This window comes from Eumetopias jubatus, unplaced genomic scaffold (assembly GCF_037043125.1).
Source record: "Eumetopias jubatus isolate StellerSeaLion01/CBP00866 unplaced genomic scaffold, mEumJub1_p1.0 scaffold_4, whole genome shotgun sequence".
Taxonomy (NCBI): Eukaryota; Metazoa; Chordata; class Mammalia; order Carnivora; family Otariidae; genus Eumetopias; species Eumetopias jubatus.
The window spans coordinates 44,768,812-44,791,524 of record NW_028274810.1 but is presented as its reverse complement, the minus strand read 5'-3'; the positions used below and the strand labels follow the sequence as shown (position 1 = coordinate 44,791,524).

Here is a 22,713-nt window from a genome sequence, read left to right as displayed (position 1 = left end):
AGCAAGGAAATGCAGGTGACTGAAGTACCAGGAGTAAGCATTATCATCTAGTATTAGCTCTCATTTTCAACATTTGCAAAGCATGTTCCTGTTGTGCTCTAGGGTTGAGTCAGAAGTTGCAGCCATTAAAAAGCCCTCTGTCAAGGAGAAAATGTGATTAGACCAACTGCCTGCACTGACACTTAAAAATTAACTGCAAATCTGTTTGGGGCAGCTAAGGCATTCCCTAAACACTTGCTGGTTGGGAATGCTGGCTGTCAAATCATTATTTTGTATCCCTTAAAGGTACACTTTAACTGTTTTAATATGTGAGAAACAGGCCTGCCAAATTGTGCTTATGGCTTTTTAACACAAGCAATTTACAAATGCAATGAAGCAGATAATAGGACACATGATACCGAATTTGAAAATCTGTGTTGATGACACTTGAGCTGTAGAAACATTTTTGGAAGAAGCCCTATATCCAGTTGCCTGGATAAGAAAAAATGTTGTTTATCATTTCACAGGTGGCCTCTTCCACCCAATGGTGAGGTTAGGGTCATGTCCTTGAGCACAAATCAGTCTCTCTCATACTAACAATATCTACTTGAATAGGTCTAGAATGCATGACTTCAGCAAAATATAACAAACAGGAAAACATCTCACTAAACACTAAAAAAATCTGTTCAAGTAACAGTTAAAACTAAGTGCTCTCTTTCTTAAAATGAAGACGTCCAAAACAAGAGGAAGTGTAGGTATCTAGTTTAATTTATAAATGTTTATATATTTGTAAAGAATGAAAAAGGACATTTAATACTGGTGTTTTTTTTTTAAGATTTTATTTATTTGAGAGAGAGAGAATGAGAGATAGAGAGCATGAGAGGGAAGAGGGTCAGAGGGAAAAGCAGACTCCCTGATGAGCAGGGAGCCCGATGTGGGACTCGATCCCGGGACTCCAGGATCATGACCTGAGCCGAAGGCAGTCACTTAACCAACTGAGCCACTCAGGCACCCAATACTGGTTTTGGTTAATTATAAATATAATAAATTTTTCACTAATGTTACTTGACTTCTGGGAAAAAGAATGGGGAAGACCCTAAGCTTACTTGGTCCCATGTATACATCTAGATAACATCTACATCAGTGTAAACACCCAGAAAACAACCCAAAGACTGGAAGAATAGACCCTCCACAGCTTCATATAGAGAAGAGACCACATCCACCCATGTATACAACTAGATAACATCCACATCAGTGTAAACACCCAGAAAACAACCCAAAGACTGGAAGAATAGACTCTCCACAGCTACATATAGAGAAGAGACCACATCCAGAGTGTAGGTGGAAATGCAGCTGGGAGTTAACCAGACCCACAGGACTGTCCATAGGAAAGAGGGATGCCACAAGCACAGGGAGGGGAAAGAAACAGAACCTTGCACTCCAGGCAGGGGGCCTGCACTTGGAATACAAATACCCATAATATTTGGCTTTGAAAACCAAAGGAGCTTAATTTTGTAAGTTCTTATAATCATGGGGCTTAACACCTGGAACTTTAAAATCAGCAGCTTGGCTCTAGGAAAGCTGAACGGCCACAAAACACGGAGTTCCCACCCTTAAAGAGACACCACAACAAACAGCCCCTTTGGGATACAACATAGAAGCAGCACTTTTTTTTTTTTTTTAAGATTTTTATTTTTAAGTAATCTCTACACCCAATATGGGGCTTGAACTCAGAACCTGGAGATCAAGAGTTGCATACTCTACCAACTGAGCCAGCCAGGTTCTCCTAGAAACAGCATTTCTAAAAAAATGCCTGGGGTATAGGAGATGGAGATTTATCCACTAATCTCAGAGCTTGTGCTGGAGGGGCAGGGATCTTTGGGAGATTTCAAGAACAAAGGAACTGACAGGTGCCATTTCCCTCCTCCACTCCCAACCTAAACACAGACACCTGCAGGAACCAACGTAGCCTGAACCCTTTCCACCTAACTTGATAACAGTGTGCCTGCCCCTGTGGGCTTCTGTAGATCTGCCCCCTCCATTCCCATCAGCCTCAGCAGAAATTCTCCCAGGCAGTTGCAGGTCCACTCCTAAAGTAGACCAGTGAGGACATTGCTGGCACCACATGCTCTGCCCCTACATTCACCTGTGGACCTGTGCTTTCCAATACACCCTTAGCCAAGGCAGTGCCACAAACGTCGCAGTGTGCAAGCAGCAGGGGCCAGTACAACTCCAAAGTGATTCCTAAACCAGGAAGAGGGAAAGATAACCACATGCACCAGACTGCCTGGGGCCCCAATAGGGGCCTGGGGGCAGATATCTGATCTGACTGCAGCCCCACCCACCAATAAAAACTTCTCAGGGGACAACACAAGGAAAGCACACTGCAGTTTCCTGCTACCTCAGCTCTAGCAAACACCTGGTCTAACTCAACTCAAGCACAAAGTGGTCCCAGAATGGTCCATTTACAGCACAGGTACAAAATGCTGCCCACAACAAAAAGCCATTGCAGACAAGTAGCCTAAAGGCAAATGCAGCTCAGCCACAATAGTAGGGTGCATGCAACACACATAGGAAACAACTCTGAAGCACCAGGTTCTGGTGAACAGGGGATATCACACTGGAAGGCACTATAGGACCTCTTCTTCATAAGGCCATGGCTTTCAAGAGCAGGAAACGTAGCTGACTTTCCTAACACATAGAAACAGACACAGAGTTACATGAAATGTGGAGACAGCAGAATTTGTCCTAAATAAAACAGGCCAAAATCACAGCCAGAGAGCTAAATGCAATGGAGATAATTAATATATATGCCTGATAGAGAATTTGAAGTAATGGTCACAAAAATACTCAGTGGACTTGAGAAAAGAGTGGAGGACCTCAGTGAGACCCTCAACAAAGAGAAAGAAAACATAAATAACAAATCAGAGATGAAGAAACAATATCCAAAATTAAAAAAAATACACTGGATAAAATAAGTAGTAGACTAGAGAAACAGATCAGTGACCTGGAGTACAGAGTAATGGAAAGCAATTTGACTGAAAAGGAGAGAGAGAGAGAAAATACAAAATGAAAATAGATTTAGGGAACTCAGTGACACCATCAAGCATAATAACATTTACATTATACAGATATCAGAAAGATAAGAGAGAGAATAGGAGGCAGAAAATTTAGTTGAGGAAAACTTCCCCAATCTGGAGAAGGAAAGCAGAAATCCAGATGTAAGAGGCACAGAGAAGCCCCAACAAAATCAACCCAAGGAAGTCCATACCAGAACACATTGTAATTAAGATGGCAAAAAAAAGTGATAAAGAATTTAAAAGGTGGCAAGAGAAAAAAAGATAATTACATATTAGAGGAACCCCAGAAGCCTATCAGCTGATTTTTCAGCAAAATTTTGCAGGCTAGAAAAAGTGCCATGATATATTCAAAATGCTGAAAGAAAAAGACCTGCAACCAAGAATACTCTATCCAAAAAGGCTATAATTCAGAATAGAAGGAGAGATAGAGTTTACCAGATGAACAAAAGTTAAAGAAATTTATTCTAACCAAAGAGGCAAGGAATCTGTACTCAGAAAACTATAAAATACTCATGAAAGAAATTGAGGAAGACACAAAGAAATGGAAAAACGTTCCATGCTCATGGATTGGAAAAACAAATATTGTGAAGATGTCAATGCTACCTAGAGCAATCTATACATTTAATGCAATCCCTACCAAAATACCATCAACTTTTTTCAAAGAAATGGAGCAAATAATCCTAAAATATTTATGGAACCAGAAAAGACCCCGAATAGCCAGAGGAATGTTGAGAAAGAAAAGCAAAGCTGCTGGCATCACAATTCCGGACTTCCAGCTCTATTACAAAGCTGTCATCATCAAGACAGTATGGTACTGGCACAAAAACAGACACATAGATCAATGGAACAGAATAGAGAGCCCAGAAATGGACCCTCAACTCTATGGTCAACTCATCTTTGACAAAGCAGGAAAGAATGTCCAATGGAAAAAAGACAGTCTCTTCAACAAATGGTGTTGGGAAAATTGGACAGCCACATGCAGAAGAATGAAACCGAACCATTTCCTTACACTACACACAAAAATAGACTCCAAATGGATGAAAGACCTAAATGTGAGACAGGAGTCCCTCAAAATCCTAAAGGAAAACACAGGCAGCAACCTCTTCAACCTCAGCCACTGCAGCTTCTTCCCAGAAATATTGCCAAAGGTAAGGGAAACAAGGGCAAAAATGAACTACTGGGACTTCATCAAGATAACAAGCTTTTGCACAGCAAAGGAAACAGTCAATGAAACCAAAAGACAACCAACAGAATGGAAGAAGATATTTGCAAATGACATATCAGATAAAGGGCTAGTATCCAAAATCTATAAAGAACTTATCAAACTCAACACCCAAAGAACAAATAATCCAATCAAGAAATGGGCAGAAGACATGACAGACATTTTTCCAAAGAAGACATCCAAATGGCCAACAGACACATGAAAAAGTGCTCAACATCGCTCAGCATCAGGGAAATCCAAATCAAAACCTCAATGAGATACCACCTCACACCAGTCAGAATGGCTAAAATTAGCAAGTCAGGAAACAACAGATGTTGGCAAGGATGTGGAGAAAGGGGAACCCTCCTACACTGTTGGTGGGAATGCAAGCTGGGGCAACCACTCTGGAAAACAGTATGGAGGTTCCTCAAAAAGTTGAAAATAGAGCTACCCTATGATCCAGCAATTGCCCTACTGGGTATTTATCCCAAAGATACAAATGTAGGGATCCAAAGGAGCACATACATCCCAATATTATAGCAGCAATGTCCACAATAGCCAAACCATGGAAAGAGCCTAGATGTCCATCGACAGATGAATGGATAAAGAAGATGTGGGGGGTGTGTGTGTTTGTGTGTGTATACACATAAACAATAGAATATTATGCAGCCATCAAAAAATGAAATCTTGCCATTTGCAATGACATGGAGGGAACTAGATGGTATTATGCTGAGCGAAATAAGTCAATCAGAGAAAGACAAGTATCATATGATCTCAGGAATATGAGGAATTTGAGAAACAAGACAGAGGATCATAGGGGAAGGGAGGGAAAAATGAAACAAGACAAAACTGGAGAGGGAGACAAATCATAAGAGACTCTTAATATCAGGAAACAAACTAAGGGTTGCTGGAGTGGAGGTGGGTGGGAGGGATGGGGTGGCTGGGTGATGGACATTGGAGAGGGTAGGTACTACAGTGAGTGCTGTGAATTGTGTAAGACTGATGAATCACAGACCTGTACCCCTAAAACAAATAATATATTATATGTAAATAAAAAAATTAAAATAAAAAAGCATCTGAAATAAAAATCAACATGATACATACAACACATCAAGAAAAGATAAAAACCATATGATCATTTTAATAGATGCAGAAAAAGATGTGATACATACAACACCTATTCATGTAAAAATCTTCAAAGAAGTAGGCTTAGGGGGGAACATACCTCAACATAATAAAGGCCATACATGAAAAACCCACAGCTAACATCCTACTCAATGCTGAAAAACAGATCTTTTCCCCTAAGATCAGGAACAAGACAAGGATGTCCACTTACCACTTTTATTCAACATAGTACCAGAAGGACAGAAATCAGACAAGAAATAAAAGGCATCCAAAATGGTAAGGAAGAAGTAAAACTTTCACTATTTGCAGATGATATGATACTATAAATAAAGCAAACCATGAAGACTCCACCAAAAACTACTAGAACTTATTAATGACTTCAGTAAGGTCACAGGTTACAAAAATCAATATAGAAATTGGTTGCATTTCCATACACAAATAATGAAGTAAAGAGAAATTAAGAGAACAATCCCATTTACAATTTCACCAACAATAATAAAATATCTAGGAGTAAGCTTAACCAAGCAGGTAGAAGACCTGTACTCTGAAAACTATAAAATACTGAGGAAAAAAATTGAAGACGGTACAAACAAATGGAAAGCCATCTCATGTTCATGGATTAGAACAACAAATATTGTTAAAATGTCTATACTACCCTAAACAATCTATAGATTTAATGCAATCCCTATAAAACTATCAACAGCATTTTTTACAGAACTAGAACAAACAATCCTAAAATCTGTATGGAACCACAAAAGACCCCCGGTAGCCAAACAATCTTAAAAAGAACAAAAAAGCTGGAGGTATCATTATCCCAGATTTCAAGACATACTATGAAGCTGTAGCATCAAAAACAGTATGAGACTAGCATGAAAATAAGCACATAGATCAGTGAAACAGAATATAGCACCCAGAAATAAACCCTTGATTACATGGTCAAATCTTTGACAAAGGAGGCAGGAATATGCAATGAGAAAAGACAGTCTCTTCAATAAATAGCTTGGGAAGACTGGTCAGCCATATACAGAAGAATAAAAGTGGACCACTTTCTTATTTTTTTTTTAAATTTTTTTATTGTTATGTTAATCACCATATATTACATCATTAGTTTTTGGTGCAGTGTTCCATGATTCATTGTTTGTTCATAACACCCAGTGCTCCATGCAGAACGTGCCCTCCTCAATACCCATCACCAGGCTAACCCATCCCCCTACCCCCCTCCCCTCTAGAACCCTCAGTTTGTTTTTCAGAGTCCATTATCTCTCATGGTTCGTCTCCCCCTCTGACATACTCCCCTTTTCTTCCTCTCCTGTTATCTTCTTCTTTTTCTTTTTTCTTAAAATATGTTGCATTATTTGTTTCAGAAGTACAGATCTGTGATTCATACACCATTCACAAAAATAAACTCAAAATGGATTAAGGACCTAAACGTGAAATCTGAAACTGTAAAAATCCTAGAAGAGAGAACAACCAGTAATTTGCTTGACATTGGCCATAGGAACATTTTCCTAGATATGTCTCCTAAGGGAAATAAAAGTAAAACAAAACAAAACAAAACAAAAGTACTGGGACTATGTCAAAATAAAAAGCTTCTGCACAGCAAAGGGAACAATCAACAAAACTAAAAGGCAACCTACTGAATGGGAGAAGATATTTGCAAATGACATATCCAATAAAGGGTTAGTATCCAAAATACATAAAGATCTCATAGAACTCAACACCCCCCCAAAAAACAAACAATCCAATTTAAAAAAATGGGCAGAAGACATGAACAGACTTTTCACCAAAGAAGACATACAGATGGCCAATGGACACATGAAAGGATGTTGAACATCACTAATCATCAGGAAAAATGCAAATCAAAACCATAATGAGATATCACCTCACACCTGTCAGAATGACTACAATCAAAAACATAAGAAACAACAAGTTTCTTGGCCAGGATGTGGAGAAACAGGAACCCTCATGCACTGTTCATGGGAATGCAAACTGGTGCAGTCACTGCAGAAGACAGTATGGAGGGTCCTCAAAGAATTAAAAATAGAACTACCCTATGATCCAGTAATTCCACTACTGGGTATTTACCCAAAGAATATGAAAACACTAGTTTGAAAAGATAATATGTATCCCTATGTTTACTGCAGCATTATTTCCAATAGCCAAATTATGGAAACAGCCTAATTATCCATGAATGAAGGGCTAAAGTGGTGTGTATGTGTGTGTGTGTACATACACACACACACACACAAAATGGAATATTACTCAGCCATAAAAAGGAATGAAATGTTGCCATTTGTAACAACGTGAGTGTAGAAAGTAGACAGCTAAGTGAAATCAGAAAAAGACAAATATGATTTCCCTCACAAGTGGAATTTAAGAAAAAATAAGAAAATAAAAAATAGACAAACCAAGAAACAGACTTAACTCTAGAGAACAAACACGGTTACCAGAGGGGAGGGGGGTGGGAGGATGGGTGAAGTAAGGGAAGGGGATCAAGGGGACACTTACAATGAGCACTGAGTCATGCACAGAAGTGTTGAATCACTATATTGTACACCCAAAACTAATATAACAATGTATCTTAACTATCCTGGAATTAAAATTTAAAAAAGAAAAATTTTTAAAGAAAAAAAGCTTATTAGAACAATTTTAAAAACAAAGGAACTAGAATTCTTCAAATTTCTTATTTTTATTGGAAGAAATAGTTTTTCTTTGCTAAAACAATATTTCCAAGCTGTGATCTGATAGGAAGGCACATTTTAGTTTCCAAGTAGACTAAAAGCATAGTAGGATGTCCTGTCAGAGCCACTGTCCATCACCAGCTTCCCCTTACCATGAATATTAGGATCATACCATCAAGATCACAAACTATAACAGGATGCTTGGTGAGGCATAACTTATTTTTTATATTTATTAGTAAGATAAACTGTTCATTATTTCTGTGTATAGACAGAATCAAAGTCAGCCTGGAATTATCTTTGCTCTTCTGAAGGTCACCTGGGTGACCTCCCAGTTATGAAAACATGGTTTCTCCTTTTTTCGTATTCCTTGGGATGGGGAAGATCAATTTTCTTCATGAGAAATGGACAAGAACTCAAACTTTTCTGAGATTTCAATTTAGGACAGATAAGAATGACCCTGAACTAGATCTGAAGGCCAAAAGGAATACAAATACTCCAAAAGGGAATTTGCCATGAAGGCGGAGACTGAGCTGGTCCCCTAGGCTGAATACCAGGGCCTAAGAGTAGGGACAGCATTTAGACACTAGTAGTGCTTTGGGGAGAAATGGCTGAGCACTGCATAAAGACTTAAAAGCTCTATTTTTGGATCCTAGTGTAGGAAACCACTATAGTAGCGAAAGGATCCAGATGAGCAATTGACTAAGAAAGGATACCAAATGGCACCAGCTGAAATGTTAGAGCTCCAGTAGTCTCTAAGGTCTATCTTTCCACTTAGATACCAGAAGTAAGACTTCGCCTTCCTTGGCATTTTGGGGCAGTTCAAGTCAGGGAAGAGAATTATATGGTGGATTTCCTGAAGCAATGAATAGAAAAGTACACATATGACCGTATTATTACCCCATCTACTTTAACACCAGAAATGATGGAGTCAAGTTTGACCACATTTAATTATTAATTTCGTTCCTTTGTTTATTCTCTACCTCATTCTACAAAGGATTTAAGACTGAATTATGCAAAGCTTCCAACTTTCTGTACTTGGTACTTTCAGTCTACTGAAAAGTGCAGTGGATCCATGATGGCCTTCCATTAATCCTTTGCCACTGATCTATAAATCACTTGCACATCAAGGCCCTTAACTAATCTAATTTGGCTTAGTTCATTTCTCTATTGAAGAGGGAATCCCAAGCTTCACCTCTCGGCAGAAAGAAGGGCAAAGAAGTCACAGCCATGTGTTAAAACAACTTAGTCCAGCCTCTGGCCACATATTTTTTATATTCCCCCTGCAATCAAATACGTTTATACTCTCCCAAGATCCCCAGAAGCCTCATCCAATTAAAGCATCAGACTCAGGTTCAAAGTCTGGATCTCATCACCTAAGTCAGGGCCAGGTATGGATGAGGCTCTTCAGGGTTGGTTCCTCTCCTGAGCGTGATCTTTAGCTAGATCACTGAATTCATCAGGTACATTTCCTACTTCCCACATTACCATCTGCAGCAGCGTTGCCAAACTGTCACCACTATGTAACATCTCTTGTTTCTAATTGCATTTTTCTCACTTTCCTTCAAACTCTTAACAGTTTCCTCCAAACCCACTGGGCCTCTGAACATGCCCTGGTTTAAAAACCAATGCCCATGTTTTGGGTTTTGTTAAGCAGCAGGTACCAAATTTTGTTCTCCTTATCTATTTTTATACCTCCAAACCCACTGGCTTAATACAATAATTGGCTGTCAGCAATTTGGGGAAGGCTCAGCTGGGGCCCATCTAGTCACATGTTGACAGAGCTTCAATTATCTGAAAACCCTACAAAGTGGAGAGTAAATACTATTCCTGGGAGCTCAGCTGAGCCTGATGATCGGGACCCCTACACATGGCTTCTCCACATGGCTTGGGCCTCTCACAGCACGGTGAGAGTTCTCAGTTTGCTTATATTATTTTACTTTTGTATTAATGTCCTATCATCTCAACTAATAGGAATAATTATTCCTAAACCTGAAAAGCAAAACCAAACTTTGGACCCTAATTCCAAGTGCTTCGTATGTAAATACAACAACAAACTAACACACTCAACTGGAAATACATTTGAAAAGAAAAAGAAATATGGCAAATGCCATATGATTTCACTCATATGTAGACTTTAAGAAGCAAAGCAAACAGGAAAAATGAAGACAAACCAAAATACAGACCCTTACCTACTGAGGAAAATGAGGGTGGCGGATGGTTGAAATAGGTGAAGGGAATTAAGAGTACACTTATCTTACAAGCACTAAGTAATATATGGAATTGTTGAATCACTATATTGTATACCTAAAACTCATATAACACTATGTGTTAACTATACTGGAATTAAAATTCTTTTAAAAAGAGGAAACAAAAATAAAATTTATTCAATGTTAAAATTGTGCTATTATTGTATAATGTTAGCGCAAGGATAACAAAGGACAATTTGCATAATAAACATTCCTATTCATTTTTCTAGTTAGTACAGTAATTGGATAGCAACCATCAGTGAAGTGGGACAAAAGAGAGCTATTATCATAAACGTTAGTTTGATCTTTCAAGGAGATGTGATTACCTTCTACCCAGACTCCACTTTACTCACTTGAACAGAGGTTCTGCTTTTCATTAGCCAAATGTCAAGTGCCTTTGTTGCATCCAAGTGTTACGCTAGCCGGCCATATTCCACATAAAGGGCATAGAACAGGTGTTTTTTTTTTTTTTTTCCCTCAGCAGAAATTGCAAGAAACATGGCTTTTTCATGGTAAAACTTCTTATGAAAAGAAATGGACAAAAGATACACCTTAGAAGGTCCTGATCTAACAAAACGGCAAAAGATGTCAAACTACTATGAACCTTAAAAATAAAACTGCCAGTTGTTTCACCAGTAAAAATAGGCTTAACTCAGGAATAACAGAGCAAGCTACAACAAAACTAAGCAAAGGAGAGGAACACGGCTTTATAAAGGGGGAAACGGGAAGCTGAGAGGGCTATTATAAACAAAAAGTCAGTTGGAGTAACCTGGAATTTGAACTATAGTGGTTTCTCATTGGCTGAGTTATGACTGTCTCTCATTGGTAATTGGCTGGGCTGTTGCTGGGGAAGAGAACTTTTCTTCCTCCTTCTGGGAGAGTAAAGTAGCAGCAAAATCAGTACTGACCTTGTTGAGTCACTATATTGTACATCTGAAACTAAATTAACACTATGTTAACCATACTGGAATTAAAATTTGAAAATAAAAACACTTCTATATTTTTCAACAAGTCAATAAAGTAGTACTGACTTGGGGGTACCTCTCTTCCTGTTGGATTTGCAATCAATGAGGAGTGGCAGGCAGGAGAGCTACTTTAAACAAGGTTCCTTTTATTGATTTTCACACTAATAACACATCAGTGAAACTGAGTTAGCCTCATCTTTCATCAGGTGAAGGTATATATTCTTTCAGGTCAAAAAAAATTTCACACTCCTAGTAAACTCTGCTAATCGTTTTTCTTCATTCTTCTTTTAATTCAACATAGGGCATAACTGAAGAGTTAAGTTTATCTTAGACTAGTTAGACTATCTGTAGTTCAGGAATGAGGGAAGTGTGTGTGTGTGTGTGTGTATATATGTATATACATATATACGCACACACATATATATAGTAAATATGTACATATGTATACACATGTGTGTGTATATATATATTAAGTAAATTTTATGAGTCATTCATTTTAATCAGTGGCATCAGGATTAATTTGGAAGAATCACTAAATCCAATATTGAACACAGTTTTTCACTGAAGAACATTTATCCTTCAATTTCTTTATGTGAATTAAGGTATTTATAAACTGAATCTGGAGATCTTAAACCAAGGGGCCAAGTTCTTATCTTGCTCCAGAGGTAATGATGGGGAGTACTCCCATCCCTTTTCTCTACTGTGTCAACAGGAGAGTGTCAGTGGGTTTCCCGCTCTATAAAAGGCCAGAACACATTTCTCTGTGGATTACAACACACTGACCCTGAGAAATGGAGGAGACTATTTGTTATGCCACAGGATCTCCTGATGGAAAGATTCCAGGCACAGTATGAGATCCTTATGAAGTTCCTGTATGCATTCAAACTTTAATAACCAAAATTGTGGGCTGCCATAGAAACAATATAGGAAATTACATTTAAAAGCAATTTATTAAAATTCAGAACAACTAGATTACACAATGATAGCAAATGAAATACTGCTTAGTAATTTTTATGTACCATTACTGGTGTACCTGGATATCATTTCATTTACTCCACACAGCAGCCCAGCAAAGTAGATAGTGTTTCTATACTTCACACATGAGAAAAATGAGGTTAAGATACTAGCCCAAGTCCACCAAATAATATGAGGAAACCCTAGATCAACTTGACTCCAAGTCTCCTTTCTCTTATGCAACCAATTTCAATTCTCCGACAAAAAGTAAAAACAACCAACAAAAAAAATTAGAGACAAGAAAGATGTGTCCCAAAGTTAGAGAAGCTAAAATTCTTTTAATTGCATAAGAAAATTTATGTTATTATAATATTCAACATATAGACTGTGTATTGTGCTACAACTGCCTTAATGTTTGAGAAGTTAAAATGCTTGGAAGAAATACCAAAGAAGGAGCACCTGAGTGGCTCAGTTGTTAAGCATCTGCCTTTGGCTCAGATCCTGATCCCAGGGTCGTGGGATCTAGCCCCGCACTGGGGTCCCTGTCCATTGGGAAGCCTGCTTCTTCCTCTCCCACTCCCCCTGCTTGTGTTGTCTCTCTCTCTGTCAAATAAATAAATAAAATCTTTTTTTTTTTAAAAAAGAAATACCAAAAGAATCTTCAGAAGGTCTTAGAGAACATTATTTCGTGTTGTGGTTTATTCTCCTTTATTCTTCCCTCCCTATGTTTATTTCTTCCTGCCTTACGTTTTTGAATTCTCCAATTCTTCATAGTTTTTGCATGATATTACTGAGATGATCTTTTGAAAATTACTTTCAATTGCTATTCTCAAAGTATTTCTCTTATTGGGAGATAAAACTGAAGAAAAGGAAAGAGCATTTTCCACTCTTCCTCAGTATACACAGCCTTCTTTCTGCTTATGCATTCTGTGCACACTAACTCCAGCCCATTTATTATTGGTACTAGAATTACTGAAGTTTTCTAGTCCCTGCTCTCATAATAATACATTAAAATTCCTTAAGCCAGCATCTAAGGGACAGGACTTCAGTCTCAGAGAGAAAAATTGATACATTCACATGCAACTATGAAACTTTTTTACAGAAAATATTCACTACTCTTTGAAAGGTTTTAAAAAATGTAAATAATTTGTACATTTTTTTCTCTTTATTTTCACCTTCAAAGAAAAATCTTTAACCTAACAGTAAATAACAGAATATCTCTTCCTGGTAGGTAAAGACAATAAGACTTCTTAAACGTCAATGAATTATGTGGTGAAATTCTTAATAATTGTTCCTTTTTTTTAATTGGCATATAAAAAGAAAAGTTTATATATTACCTCAACTAATCTAGGCCCTAGTGCATCCTAGTAAACAGCAATGTGAACATAATTAGCTGCTTAATAGAATTTCCCAAGTAAAAATGATTAAAAAGAAATCGTTAGGTTTTTGAGGTTTTTTTAAGATTTTATTTATCTATCTGAGAGAGCAGAGGAGGAGGGAGAAACAAGCTCCCTGCTGAGTGGGGACTTGATTCCAGGACCCCGGGGATCATGACCCAAGCTGAAGGCAGATGCTTAACTCACTGAGCCACCCAAGGTGCTCCCAAACCATAAGCTTTTTTCTTCCTTCTTTATAATTGTATGCACTTAAGTAATTTGGGCTTGCCTTTGAATGAACTACTTTGTGTTTATTATTCTTTGAGTCTGCTACCCAGTGAGTACCTGTGAGGCACATTCCCTCCAGAAAAGACAATAATCAATAATAACAAGGCTTTGGGAAGAAAATGATTAATATTCAAAATGTGACATTGACTTTGTTATTCCATTAGCAAATTTTAAATCTCTTCTATACCTTTATTTACTCACCCACAAGTCCTAAAAGAATGTAGGCAATGATGAACAGTATGAAGATGATGCAGCACAGAACATCCGTACAACTCCTAAAGACAAAAAGGAATCCAGAATTAAAAGGGGTCCAAAATGACATCTTACCTAGTGAACAAATATAGGAAAGGGGAAAAAATAACAATAGCAATATGCCATTTCAAATCCAGTAGTTCCAAAAGGTATATCAGATGTATTTCTGTAATCAAAGACTTTGGCAGCAATGGAATGGTCATAGTTCCATGATTATAAAGCTCCCTCAGAATTCTTAGTATTTATTGTCTCTTGGTTCTTTATTTGTACGTTTTTAGAGACAAGTCCAGCAACATCAAGCAAATATTTTTTTTATTTGAAATTGTAATTTGAGTTATTTGATTTTATGATTTTCCTCATTATGCCTCCCCACTGCATGGTATAGTAAAAAAAAATAGCCATTTTCCATTTCTCCCTCCCCCCCATTATATTTCTACATACACATTTACAGGATACTACTTATTGGGACACCTGTATGATTCAGTCAGTTAAGCATCCAACTCTTGATTTCGGCTCAGTCCATGATCTCAGGGTTGTGAGATCAAGCCCTGGGCTGGGCATGGAACCTTCTTAAGATTCTCTCTCTCCCTCTCCTGCTGCCCCTCCCTCACCTCTCTCCCTCTCTTTTAAAAAAAAGGTACTATTTATTAAGTAAAGGATTGACTACATAAACTTTCTATGGGGAGTAGATTTGCAACTATATTCACAATAATGTATATAATGCATTCAAAAATGAAATGGCTCAAAACTGTAATTTTACCAGCCATTCCATAAACCAGATATTGTCAAACTAGGTTTAGAGAAAAACTGGCTTGATAGAGACTCATTGATTTGCTAAGGATCACAAGTCAAGCTAGGATCCAGCAGGGATACTCAAGGCTTTCAACTGAAGTATTTCCTAGGCCTAATATTATATCTTGTTCAGCTTGTAAGTGGTCTGGAAGGCTAAAACTGTATCTTGAAAGTGAGAAACAATCCAACCATTCTCTATTTGAAACTTAATGAAAAATTTATTAGTAAAGAAAAAAAGATCAAACTATTTGAGAGGATTAAAAGTTGCACATGAGAATTTTCATAGCAAAAACTTCTTGCTCCTTAGAGCATAAGGATATATGCTCTAATGTTTTAGCGCAGGCTGGTTGAAGTTACACACTATTTTTTGTGATGGTATTAGTAATAATAATGAATAATAATTGTACAGTAACAGACATATACCTTGTGAGCTTCTTAAGAATACATTTAGGTTTTTAGGGGTAGTAAGGTGAGTCAACTTATTTAAGGTCCATGAGAGAGGTAGAGAGAGGGTAAAGTAGATATTAATGATCTAGATCAAACAAATATCTAGATCTCCAATGCCTAACCCTTGCATTTAGCAGTTATCCTAATATTATTTCATTTTTCTGTAAAGCCTCAAATTGGCCACATCTAAAATTTCACACACATCCCTATTACCCTACCCCACAATAGGAAATGAATCTTTCATAGAGAAAGTTAATCATGCTCAAGCCACAAACTATCATTTGCTTAAATCCAACTTCAACCCAGGAATTTTAAATTTCACTTGGATTTAAGAATAATGAGAATAATAATAAAAAGAAGAAAACAGGCGCTCTAGTTTTCTTTGGTTGACAATCATTGAAAAGCAAAAACCTGCTTGGAGGTGAGGAGAGTATCTGGTTCACGTGCACTCTGACACACCCTACTCAAGATCAGGTTCTCATCCTATCAGAGTGGTTGTTAAATTGAGAGCAGTAGTTAAATAGGGTGAAATCTAATAGAAATGCCTGCAGGTAAGGAACTAAAGGAGAGAAAACTAGAACACTGGTGTGCCTTAATTAGAAATCTTGAAGTTGTTAAAGCCCTTGTGTTTAATCAGAACCACCAAGAAGATCAGGTGTGACCAGACGCACCAGTCAGACTGGCCAGCATCCTATAATTATATACCTATAATAGGTTTTTACCTATATATTTACATTATATATAATTATATACCATATCTAATGTTACATAGTGTTATAATGTTATATATTTACAATGTTATGTAGCAAGCACAGGGAGAGGTAAACATATACTAGCAATGACTGAAAGAAACTTAGGAATCTCAAAGGACAGGGCACAAAGAAAGTAGCAGAACCCAAAAGGAAATTGTTTAAAACTAAAACCCACACTCTTCAGCTACTGGCACTGATAAATAGGCATCCGCTGGAGTTTTGGTTCCATATGGGGTTTTACACTATGGTTTCTCTCTCTCTTTCTTTCGTTTTGGTGCCAAGGACAGGCTACAGCACCAGGGACTACTCCATGCCCACACAACCATCCCCCCACCAGTCTCTCACCACAGTGGGATAGCATTTCTCAATAATTCACACTTTGAGGTGTTTGGGGATTATATTCTGGGACCAGGGAGGATAACGTATTCAAGTCTGCTTTGCCTTTGTGGTACACTGCTTTGGAGAAATAGTAGACCATACCCCCTGGCCAGACCAGTTAATTCTCTCTTGCCTAAAGCAAAAGGATGGAAGATCAGTAAACTGGTTTCATTTGATACAAGTAAGGAAGGGGACTTTAAGGTCCCATGTACTTTTCTGGTCTGTGCGCCGAGTCATGGTCCAAACCAGTGCTGTGGTCCCCACTGGGTAGTTGTCCAGATTCTCTTTATTCATCTTTATAGCCAGGCGTGAAGTGACTCCACGTGAGAGTTATGGAATAAAGTACGATTACCATCTCCCCAAGGAAAGGGCCTGGCCCTGATGTGGCGATGGGGGTAGGGAACTTGGGTCTCTCATGCTCTCCGTGGTGCAACTTCATGAAGATGTTCAGCATGCTCACTTGCACGCCGAGGAACACTAGAAGTAGCTGAGGACCTTCCACATGTGAGCTGAGCCCTCCTCCTCGTGGGTGCCACTTGACCGCCCCAGCTGTGCCCCCAGACCAATCTAGCAGCCCTGCAACCAGCAATACAACTAACTACCTCCACCTTTTTCAACCTGGACCTCTCTTTGTTATTTTAGAAACTCCCCCTTAAAAATAGGAGGCAGGGCGCCTGGGTGGCACAATGAATTAAGGGTAGGACTCTTGGTTTCGGCTCAGGTCATGAGATCTAGCCAGTAAAGGGCTCTGCATTCAGTGCAGAGTCTGCTTGAGATTTTCTCTCCCTCTTCCTCTGCCCCTCCTCCTATTCATACACCTTCTCTCTCTCCTCTCTCACTCTCTTTCTCTATATATATAAACAATTCTTAAAAAAAAGAAAAAAAGAAGGGCTGCCTGGGTGGCTCAGTCGGCTGAGCATCTGACTCTTAGTTTTGGCTCAGGTCATGATCTCAGGGTCGTGAGATATAGCCCCATAGACTCTGCACTCAATGGGAGTCTGTTTGAAATTCTCTCCCTCTCCCTATGCACCCATGCTTCCCCCCACCCTGCATGCTCTTTCTCTCAAATAATAAATAAATAAATCTTTTAAGAAATGGGGAGGCGGTGCATGTGTGTGTGTGTGTGTGTGTGTGTGTCCTTTCAGGTAATTATAATTACCTGCTATTTTTTCCCCATTAATTCATCTGTTTCTCTCCCTTTCCTCAGACATAGTCCCTCTGGAAAGAAAAAATTACTGTTAGGAAACCACTGGAAAATTGAATTTGGACAAAATATCAAATATAACTGGCACCATTTTGTGAGTCAGGAATAAAGCAGAAGCTTAATTCAAATTTTTACAAGTTGTAGCATCTTATTTTTCCTTTCTTTTGGATTTCAGGGCATATGTCACAATCCCAAGTATTCTGTGGGAAATAAGTTACTTTTATTTTTCTTCAAGTTTTTATTTAAATTCCAGTTAGTTAATATACAATGTAATATTAGTTTCAGATGTAGAATTTAATGATTCATCACTTCCATACAAAAACCCAGTGCTCGTCACAAGTGCCCTCCTTAATACCCATAGCCCATTTAACTCATCCCACCAGCCCATCTCCCCTCCAGTAACCCTCAGTTTGTTCTCTACAGTTAAGAGTTTGTTTTCTGATTTGCCTCTCTCCTTTTCCCCCTCTATGTTCATCTGTTTTGTTTTTTAAATTCCACATAGGAGTGAAATCATACGGTATTTGTCTTTCTCTGACTGACTTATTTCACTTAGCATAATGCCCTGTAGCTCCATCCACCTCACTGCAAATGGCAAGATTTCATTCTTTATGGCTGAGTAATACACCACTTCTTTTTTATCCATTCATCAGTTGAGGAGCATTTGGGCTCTTTCCATAATTTGGCTACTGCTGATAATGCTGCTATAAACATTGGGGTGCAGGTATCCCTTCAACTATGTATTTTTGTATCCTTTCAGTAAATACACAGTAGTGCAATTGCTAGGACATAGACCAGTCCTATTTTTAATTTTCTGGGGAACCTCCAGAGGGGCTGTACCAGTTTGCATTCCTACCAACAGTGCAACTGGGTTCCCTTTTCTCCACATCTTTGCCAACACCTGTTGTTTCCTGTGTTGTTAATTTTAGCCATTCTGATTGGTGTGAGGTGGTATCTCATTGTAGTTTTGTTTTGCATTTCCCTGATGATGAGTGATGTTGAGCATATTTTCATGGGTCTGTTAGCCATCTGGATTCTTCTTTAGAAAAATATCTATTCATGTCTTCTGCCCATTTTTTAACTGGATTATTTGTTTTTTTGGTTGTTGAGTTTTATAAGTTCTTTATAGGCTTGCATACTAACCCTTTTACCAGATATGTCATTTGCAAATATCTTCTCCCATTTTCTGTAGATTGCCTTTTAGTTTTGTTGATTGTTTCCTTTGCCATGCAGAAGCCTTTTATCTTGATAAAGTCCCAATAGTTCATTTTTGCTTTTGTTTCTCTTACCTCAAGGTATGTATCTAGCAAGAAGTTGCTATGGCCAATGTCAAAGAGGTTACTGCCTGTGTTCTCCTCTAGGATTTTGATGGTTTCCTGTCTCAAATTTAGGTCTTTCACCATTTTGAATTTATTTTTGTGTATAGTATAGGAAAGTGGTCCAGTTTCATTCTACTGCATGTGGCTGTTCAGTTTTCCCAACACTATTTGTTGAAGAGACTTTTTTTTTTCCTTCCATTGGATATTCTTTCCTGCTTTGTCAAAGATTAGTTGACTACCTAGTTGTGGGTTCATTTCTGGGTTTTCTATTCTGTTCTATTGATCTATGTCTGCTTTTGTGCCAGCACCATACTGTCTTGATGACTACAGCTTTGTAATAGAGCTGGAAGTCCAGAATCCTGATGCTTCCAGTTTTGCTTTTCTTTTTCAAGACTGCTTTGGATATTCAGGGTCTTTTCTGGTTCCATACAAATTTTAGGATTGTTTGTTATAGTTCTTGAAAAACACTGGTGGTATTTTGCTAGGGATTGCATTAAATGTGTAGATTGCTTTTGGTATTATAGATATTTTAACAGTATTTGTTCTTCCAATCCATGAGCATGGAATGTTTTTCCCATCTTTAATTTCTTTCATCAGTGTTTCATACTTTTCAGAGTACAGATCTTTTACCTCTTTGGTTAAGTTTATTCCTAACTATCTTATGGTTTTTATGATCCCCATAAATGGGATAAATTCCTTGATTTCTCTTTCTGCTGTTTCATTATTGTTGTATGGAAATGCAACAAATTTCTGTCTGTTGATTTTGTATCCTGAAACTCTACTGAATTTATGTATCAGTTTTAGCAATTTTTTGGTGGAGTCTTCTGGGTGTTCTACATAGACTATCATGTCATCTGCAAATAGTGAGTTTGACTTCTTCCTTGCTGATTTGGATGCCTTTTATTTCTTTTTGTTGTCTGATTGCTGAGGCAAGGACTTCCAGCATGATGTTAAATAACAATGTTGAAAGTAGACATCCTGTTTTGTTCTTGACCTTAAGGGAAATGTTCTCAGTTTTTCCCCATTGAGGATGATATTAGCTGTGGGTTTTTTGTATATGGCTTTTATGATATTAAGGTATGTTCTCTCTATCCTTATTTTGTACAGGGTTTTTATCATGAGTGGATGTTGTATTTTGTCAAATGCTTTTCCTGCACCTATTGAAAGGATCAAATGGTTCTTATCCTCTCTTTTATTAATGTGGTATATCATGTGGTTGATTTGCAAATAGTAAACCACCTTGCAGCCCAGGAACAAATCCCACTTCATCGTGGTGAATGATTCTTTTAATATACTGTTGGATTCTATTTGCTAGTATTTTTTTTTGAGAGTTTTTGCATCCATGTTCATCAGGTATATTGGCCTCTAGTTCTCTTTTTTAATGGAGTCTTTGTCTGGTTTTGGAATCAAGGTAATATTGCCCTCATAGAATGAGTTTGGAAGTTTTCCTTCCATTTCTATTTTTTGGAATAGTTTGGGAAGGATAGGTATTAATTCTTCTTTAAATGTTTGGTAGAATTCCCTTGTGAAGCCATGTGGCCCTAGACTTTTGTTTGTTGGAAGATTTTTGATTACTGATTCAATTTCTTTGCTGGTTATGGGTCTGTTCAAGTTTTCTAGTTCTTCCTGTTTTACTTTTGGTACTTTATATATTCCTAGGAATTATTCCATTTCTTCCAGATTGTCCAATTTGTTGGCATATAATTTTTCATAATATCCTCTTTAATTATTTGTATTTCTGTGTTATTGGTTGTTATTTCTCCTCTCTCATTTGTATTTTATTTATTTGGGTCCTTTCTCTTTTCTTTTTGATAAGTCTGGTGAAAGGTTTATCAAACTTATTCTTTTCTTCAAAGAACCAGCTGATGATTTCACTGATCTGTTCTACTGTTTTAATTTATATATCATTCCCAGTCTTGAAAATTGAAATCAATCATAAGACCAGAAATGAAGTTTAAAAAACAAACAAGGATTTAGTTTGGATAATTGTTAAGACTCTCAAGATAGCTACTGAAATAGCTGGGTGATACCAGCTCATGGCTGGAAATCATTCTGAATCATAGTCTACCCAGAGGCCTGTCATTACTGTAACTTTACCTCAAGAGCATTCATTTTTACTTTCAAAGCAAGCACTCAGAACTACTGTACTAAATTAAAAATGGATTGCATCCCACTGGGTCCCAGAAAGAAGGAAGAAAGAATAGTTAAAGAGAAATATGCCCCAACCCTCTCCCTCACCCTCACTCCAAATCAAAGCCCAACTTTTTCAAAACAAGATGCTCACATTCACATTGATCAGAAAGCTATTCAAAACTCTATTCAGATCGAGCTACCCTGGTACAAAAGTATTTTCAAAAGTTAAACTACAGAAATACCATTGTTATATCTATTTTTCCAAACTGCAATATGAAGAATAGGATCGCAATTATATATGCATTTGCAAATTTCTCCTTCCTTCCTATCTGGAACCCCACTATATGATGTGCCTAGTAACTTCAACTTCAATCATTGAAGTTTCCTTTGACTTTCCCTTTCTTAGCTTATCTTTTATATTCAATTGACAAGTTCTCTTGTCTCCTTCTCTCTGATGTGTCTTTCATCCATCCCTTCCTTTCTATTCCTGCTGCCTAGACTCAATCCAAATTCTCTTACCCTGTCTTAAAACTATTGCCATGGTCTCCTAATTGGGCTCCTACATGTAGTCTCTGCCTGATCCAATTCATTCCATACATCACTGATTATCACTGATATATGATGATGTCATTTTATTGTTGAAAAAAATAGCACTGCCTCTCCACCACCTACTTAATAATTTCCAAATATCTTAGCTTTATGTTTAAGAACGTACAAATTCAATCCTAGTTCAAGCCCCAGACTATCTTTCTAGCTTTATCTCCCATTATTCTTCCTAATGTGCTTCAACCTACTTGTGCGTTTTCATTCACTGAATATACCCGTACACTTTCCCTTGACTACACGCAAGGCTCTCTGTTAAATGGACCCTTTAGATTCCTCCTCCTGGAATAACCCATATGTCCCAATTTGCATGGGACAGCCAGGGTTTACACCTATTGTCTGGAGTAACCATTATCAATGTTCCCTTTAACTCACAAAAGTGCTCCTGTGTGGATCTTCAACCCATTCATAAAATCCCATTCTTCATATGACAGGATTCTCTTCATTTTTTTAGGACTGCATAATACTCCATTGTATGTATAGATCACATTTTTTAAATCCATTCATTTGGCAATGGATGTTTCAGGTGTTTGTACATGTTAACTATTGTGGATAATACTGCAATGAACATAAGAGTGCAGATACCTGTTTGTGATCCTGATTTCAATTCCTCTGGATGAACATGAGTGAACCTGGGAGGACACTTTGCTAGGTGAAATAAGCCAATCACAAAAGGACAAATACTGCATGATTCCACTTATATGAGATATCTAAAGTAGCCAAACTCATAGAAACAGAAAGCAGAATTGTGTTTATCAGGGGCTGGAGGAAGAGGCAAATGGGGACCTGCTATTCAATGGGTATAAATTTCAATTACACACAATGAATAAGTTATAGAGATAGATCGGTGGTATGACATTGTGCCTCTATTAAACAATACACATAAAAATTTGTTAAGATGGTTGATTGCAGGTTAAGTGTTCTTACCATAAAAAATACAG

General features: G+C 37.7%; 1 protein-coding gene across 1 annotated transcript in view; it reads right to left on the bottom strand.

The window, feature by feature from the left end:
- Positions 1-22,713, bottom strand: part of SLC44A5 (solute carrier family 44 member 5) — a 284,363-nt gene that overhangs the window by 92,687 nt on the left and 168,963 nt on the right. The window contains exon 5 of the mRNA XM_088022845.1: positions 14,097-14,170. Within this exon, the coding sequence (XP_087878971.1) occupies positions 14,097-14,170 (74 nt within the window). The remainder of the gene's footprint in view (positions 1-14,096; positions 14,171-22,713) is intronic.